The 6,467-nt window shown below is 42.8% G+C and overlaps 1 protein-coding gene across 2 annotated transcripts; it reads right to left on the reverse strand.

The window, feature by feature from the left end:
• Positions 1–1,108: 1,108 nt before the first annotated feature.
• On the reverse strand, positions 1,109–3,424 carry gsdf (gonadal somatic cell derived factor). 2 transcript variants are annotated; one of them, XM_053854232.1, is made up of 5 exons: positions 3,127–3,424; positions 2,669–2,754; positions 2,437–2,514; positions 2,261–2,376; positions 1,109–2,022 (listed from the first exon to the last, which is right to left on the reverse strand). In XM_053854232.1, the coding sequence occupies exons 1-5, from the start codon at positions 3,246–3,248 to the stop codon at positions 1,879–1,881; spliced, it is 546 nt and encodes a 181-aa protein (XP_053710207.1). In that variant the 5' UTR covers positions 3,249–3,424; the 3' UTR covers positions 1,109–1,878. The 2 variants fall into 2 exon arrangements, with proteins under 2 accessions (XP_053710207.1, XP_053710206.1); XM_053854231.1 differs by having other exon boundaries at positions 2,597–2,754; positions 3,127–3,416.
• Between the last annotated feature and the right edge of the window lie 3,043 nt (positions 3,425–6,467).

The raw sequence follows: 6,467 nt of genomic DNA on the forward strand, positions 1-6,467 counted from the left end.
AGTGTGGAGCCGGAGGATGTGATCTCCAGCTGATCGTGTCCAGGTACAGATAAATCCACAGGGAACACTAGGTAAGCCAGCTGGAAGCTCTCCCCACTCTTGCACTGGATCTCTGTAGACCAGCAATACTCCCCAGGTTTTCCTTCAAAGACACAATGGAAAAAGGTAGTTATTACAGAAAACCCTATCAATGGATTTTTATTTTTCATCCGCTTGCAAAGTCATATATTTCCAATACACATTTTAATGAAAACATCTTGATATTAGTACAGAGTGAAATGTCAAAGTAGCAACCACTTTATTCAAGGCTGAAATCAGTATTTTTTTCCAAAACTACTAAACTGAAGTACAATGAACTACTCAATGTATAATTTCCCATTCTTTATAAACATAAGAAGCAATTATGTCTTTTTAAACAGTGAGTGATATTATGATACAAATCCTTAAAATAAAAACCTAACTATTAGTCCTAGAAAATATTAGAACCATGTATTAATGTTGTATATTTATCTGTCTGAAATGACATCTTTGCGGCACAGTTTGGTAAAGCAGCATCTCACCTTCTGAAGAATCCCGAAGTCGAATGTTACGTTTGTCCTGGACCTGCAGTTTCCTGACGTACGTCCTCCAAGTGCAGTTCAGTAAGCACTCGGTCGGCCAGGTCACTGAGCTCGGTATGGGCTCCAGCAAAGTTTCCTTCTCGGAGCATTCAGCTGCTCCAGCAGCAAGAAAAAGTGAGCACAGCAGGCCAAGCGACACCCACACAGTGAAATATCCCGACATTCTGTCTCCTCTCAATGTCACTGCGTCGAGATCCAAATCTTTCTCGAGTTGCGTAATCAGCTGAGCGCAGAATCAATACCTGACTTTAAAGCAGTCAAAAGAGTCCACAGCAGACAGGAGCCGACGCACTAATGCACCTGAAAGAGGCTGAAAATGTGAAACAGCTGGACATGTGCAACATGTTGCTCTCACCCCTGCAGCCACCCTCTTCTCTCAACACATTGATTCCTGTGCTCTCTTCCTCCCTCCCCAGCAACACTCTGGAATGCATCCAAAGTGGCCGCCATGATGAGTAAATTCAGCAAAATAAGGAGAAAACTTTTTTGTCAAATCTTTATTGTGAGGAAAAGATAAACATGCACTCATCAAACATATTAAAATGTACATGTATGAAGTGGGAGAAACGTGAGGTAACTTTAAAGGCAGGATACAAACATGCAAGAGAACACAAAATCACAATAAAACAGGATTAAAATGAGAACGTGGCATCCAAAATACAACAAAGAAGCTTTTTTTTTTAGTACATTCATGCGGTTCAGTCTTTTAAAGGAAATATAGGTTCAATTAAAGTATAAACCAAAATCAAAGTTACAAGTCAGTGACTTAAAATTCATTAGCTTTACACAAATGTTCAATTTCTATGTCAGTATTTTTCCAGGAGAGCGTTTCTCATTGAGGGGAAGTTGGCCTGGGAGAAGACTTGGCTCTGAACGGTCAACACATTTTTGAAAGGAACACCGAGTCCTCCATCACAACTCCATAACTTAAAATAACTCTCTTGGCTGCTGTTTATTTGAAAATATGAGGGCAGTATTTATCACATGTGCATCAACAGAACTTTGAAAAAAAATGTTTTGGTTGTGACGACAAACTAAAGCTAAACCTGCTCATGAATGTTTCTACTGCCATTCCCACGATCCGTGTTGAGCAACTACCATAATATTTGAGAGAAAGTGTCTGGAAGAAGCAGCAAGTGGCGACCTACATATCCTTAATCGACTTGTTCTCTATTTCACTCTGTGTGTGTGTGTGTGTGCGTGTGTGGAGGCCAGGTGCGCCGCAGATGTCGCATACGCAGAAGCATCAGACTAACTTTTACTCATTGGCAGGTGGCTGCGCGTTGCCAGGTCGGCAGCTGCAGCTGCGGGGGAGCTCCACAGAGGAAAGCACGACGGTGGCGGAGCCGTCCAGGTACAAGAAGGGCACCGTTTCCTTGGAGGTGGGCTGGCAGCAAGGCATCTGGCAAAGAAGGGAGGAGAAGTCTGGCGTGAGTGCACATGCAGCTGAGACTCAACAACCGCGCATAAAAAAAAAAAAGTCAAGAAATGATCCTGCCGTGGTTATATAACGCCACAAATTTGCATGTAATTCCTGCCAGTGCAACTTGTTCAATCTTGCACGGAAAGTTTTCATTCGGTGAGACAGACGTCAATGGGGCGCAGACAGGAGCAAAACACTTATGAAATATAAACTGCACCTTGAAGTCCGAGTCCAGGGACAGTGGGCAGGTGAGAGTGTTGACAGCGTTGCAGACGGCACATTCAATGATGGTGACGCTTTTGGGAAGGATGACCCAGGTGTCCCAGCCAAGATCTGAAGTACAGACGAAACAATAAATATGATGTCACGGCCTACACGTGCTCTTGTGTTTACCTGTCATGAGGACCTCAGAGGACACGGAGCAGCAGTTTGGGCTGGTGCCATTTCCGACATCCAAGTGTCCAGCAGCGGCTGAAAGACAGTAGTACAGAATGGCATCATTACAAGTGTGAGATGAGTCAGCAATTTCTGGGTCCATGCGATTGAAGCCGACCAGCAGAGTTTCCGGTCAATTGTGGGGCGGAACCAGCGACGCGCAGCCACAGTTCCCTGACACGGTCCGCACCTCCAGCAGGCAGCCGAGGCTCGGTCTGGAGGTTGAGAGCGTCAAGCAAATGCTTTCTGATGGACTGCAATGACGAAACATGGCACCTGGAAGAACACCACACAAATAATATATTATACAACAATAATATATATAACAACTATTCTGATAACCGCAGCAAACGTTCTGGTCAAGACTTTACTCCACATTTGAGAGGTTGGCTTGATTTCAGATTCAAACTGACGTCAGAATATGAGAGGGGTTGAAAGCAGAAAACAGATGAAAACACCAGGTGCTCGAAGGCCAGGGCATGCTTTCCCAGAAATGGTTGACTTAAACAAGAATCATGAACACAATTCCTGAAAAAAAGGCCAAATCACATCTGCAGCAAATTGAATCCAATTAAATCAAAGTTACCGAACTTAAAGATGGAAGCAGACATTTAATACTGAGAAGAAAACAATGAAGAAACGACTGACCTGCCACGGGTGACAGTGCTGTCAGAGGGTGTTGGTTCTCCCTTCGCCGGGTTCACTACAAACCCGATCACTGCTGTGGAACCCAGGATCAACATCACAGTGAGGCTGAATACAAAGGACATGATGGACCAAACTCTGGCGACCAAACTGCTTTCAAATCAATGCGACAGCTGACAAAGTTGTCTTTGGCTCTGCCCAAGTGATCTGAGGAGGAATGACCAGGCGGGATGCTCCACGAGGTGTCGTTTGTCTGCGCCTGGGAACCTGGATTTTTATCTTCCTTTACTCAGGCTTGGCCTTGAGATACTTGACATTGTTGTCCTGTACCCTGTTCTGTGTGAAACACGGAAAGGAGGATGCTCCAGCAAAGAGAGTCTCGCACACACACGCGCACACACACACACACACGCATGCACAAATGTACACACATGCACATCGTTTGACTGGACAAAATCTTGTTTTTACTGTAAATAGGCCACTGTTGTTTGCTTTGGAAAACACACAAATTCAACATCCATGCCTCTATTATATTCTGATTTCGTGATGCTGGCTGTAAACGTTAACTTCTACATCTTAGCACAGTGGTGAAAACGCTCTGACCAGCCCTTACCAAAACAAATGGGTGTGCGACGTCTAAAACCTTTTGTTCTTGTTTTGTCTTTGGACTTGAATGAGTTGATTACGAGTGATTCATTCAAAAAAAAATTGAACAGTTTGCTCTCCAGACAACAGGGAACCTTTGTCAGTGCAGGAGTTCCTGGTCCACTGATCACACTGATGCACAAGACACGTGGCAGCTAGGATGATAACAACAACAACAAACATGGAGGAAGCCCTGAACCAAAGCAAACAAAAGCATCTGTTTGCTTTGGTTCAGGGAGGTTTTTCACTACACAATGGCCAGGGTTTCCACTACTCTGAATGGACTTGAAATTCTTATAACATTGAAATTCTTCTACAAATATTTTCAAGACATTAAAAGAGCTTTAGTTTAAATAAGGTGATATAAAAACTTGAATATAGACACCATCCTGATTTATTGTGCTATTGTCAAACTGATGCAAAATAAACAATATTTTGTTGTTTAACTGGATGTATGAGTTCATCATTTGATTCAGAAATATACCAAATTCATTCAAATTATCTAACTATCTTCCGTTCAACCATGACCTAGAGGTGCTAATGCTCTGGCTCCCTCGAGGCCATTTGAGGCCAGACACGCTTCTGCTGCTGTAGATCATCTACTTCAAGGTTCAATGTTCAGTGGTTCTGATATGGCCATCTGTAGACATTGTTGAGCCTTGCATCTTAGTGTCAAAGTCACTTTTCTGTATTGTGAACCACAGTAAAGATCCCACCAGGCCACCTGCAAAAAAAAAAAAAAAAAAAAAGCTTGTTTCCTGCGTGTTGAACGCTATCACCTTCTAAAAACTCCCCTTCATGGACTTACATAAAAGGCCTTTGATGCTTCCAAATAACATTTTTTTTCTGTCCAAGTATCATCCAAGGACAAAATCTGGGCAGAGGAAATGTAACAAAAGAGTCCAGATGGATACCACAGGTGAACGCTAATGTCCATCCGCAGGGCAGAGGAGAATTTCAGCCTTGACAGTGAGCGAGTCCAGAGCGGAAACATGCATGGAATGATAACTCCCCACAATGATTTGAGGGCAGTTTTCTTTCTCCTTTGGCCAGTTTCACCAATACACTGAAAACCACAATTAAGAGGAGGAACAAGTGTTAAACTGTAGTGAGTCAAAAGGTTTGGATGGCGTGGATTAGGGTATGTCAACTGCAGAAACAGAAAATTATTTGATTGATTATTCCATACAATATTCAGACTGATGGAACCATTGAGGATTAGTGCTTGAGAAACATGTATTTTATAACATCTTAAATGCTAAACAGTGTACATTTTCTGTTGTAAGCACACTGGCACTCTGGGTTCTATTGAGCAGACTGTTGTCGGAATAGAAATCTTGCCTAAAATATTCAACAGGTCTCAACAATAAACTTCTAAGGTTCAAACCACCCCTGAGGGAGAATGAAAAACTTAACCAAGAAACAACTACTCACACATGCTATTTTGATCATATAATGTGTACTAAAAATGCAGGTCATACACCTCAAGTTGTCAAGTGCAGTATGGAGTGAAGGTAGAGAGTAGAGAATGCGGATGACTGGTATGTCAAGGGAGCTTTGTAGAGCAAAGGGGCGCAGTGGTTGCAGGTGTTTGTTGCTTGTTTCAGATGCAATCTCATTGGTTACACTAAATCTGTGTGTTTGACCTGAAACCTGCACCTGCCCGGGCCTTTGAGGAACGTCTTACCCACCCAATGGTTTGTGGTCCCACATCTGCTTATTAATAGCATTTAGACAGCCAATGTTGTGTAAGAGACACACATTTTGCCGGCTTTGTCACAAGAAAACAAGTTCCAAGTTCATTACTAAAAGAAAAGTGTGGATATCGGCTATTCAGAGAAAAATTGAATGAATGAATGAATGTGATTGGGATGGCCGATAACTTATGATACATGATGCTTATGATACAAACCCAATCTCCACGATGACAATTCAGCATCTCACGATAAATTTGATAAACATGCGGCTCACTCACTGCATTGGACCTGCACACTTGAACATGACGAGACCGTGACGACGCGCTGTGCTCTCTAGCTCCGCGGCATTTTATTAGATGGAGTGGTCCTTATAGGACGCGGTCGTCTGCCTTGGTTCGCATCAACACATGCAGGTCTCCCGCTGCGCTGGCGCCACGGCGAAATAATGTGGTGAAAATAGTTGGATATTGGACGGACCTTCACTCCAGTATTGACAGCGGAGTCCTCTTCCGCGTCCCCATTAGGGTTCACTGAACGCGGACACACTCTCACAGGCAACGCTAATGCTACGACCCAGCATCAGTTAGGGACCATCAACAAATTCTAAAGTGGTCAAAGTATTAGTGAAATCTTCAATAAGGCAATGGAAAACAACCATTTTAGGAGAGAGAATTGTGAAAAGGTTTTTCATCACACAAGACAAAGGACTGACAGTTTGTATAATGATTTGGAGAATAGAATATGACTAAATGATCATTTATTCATATGATTTCTGATATTTCTTCTATAGCATCTAGGAAATGTGTCCAGACTGGTCCATAGTTCAAGTCAACTGTTCAGAGACATGAGATACAGCAGACAGACGGCTCAATTTAACCCCTAAATAAAGCTGGCAGAGCAGTCTGTCAGACACCAGCAGCTTCTACCAGAGACGTGAAACACTGAATTTCTCATCTCTACACTTGGTTAAATATTATATTGAAGCATAAACAAATAATGATG

Source organism: Synchiropus splendidus, chromosome 1, assembly GCF_027744825.2.
Source record: "Synchiropus splendidus isolate RoL2022-P1 chromosome 1, RoL_Sspl_1.0, whole genome shotgun sequence".
Lineage (NCBI taxonomy): Eukaryota > Metazoa > Chordata > Actinopteri > Syngnathiformes > Callionymidae > Synchiropus > Synchiropus splendidus.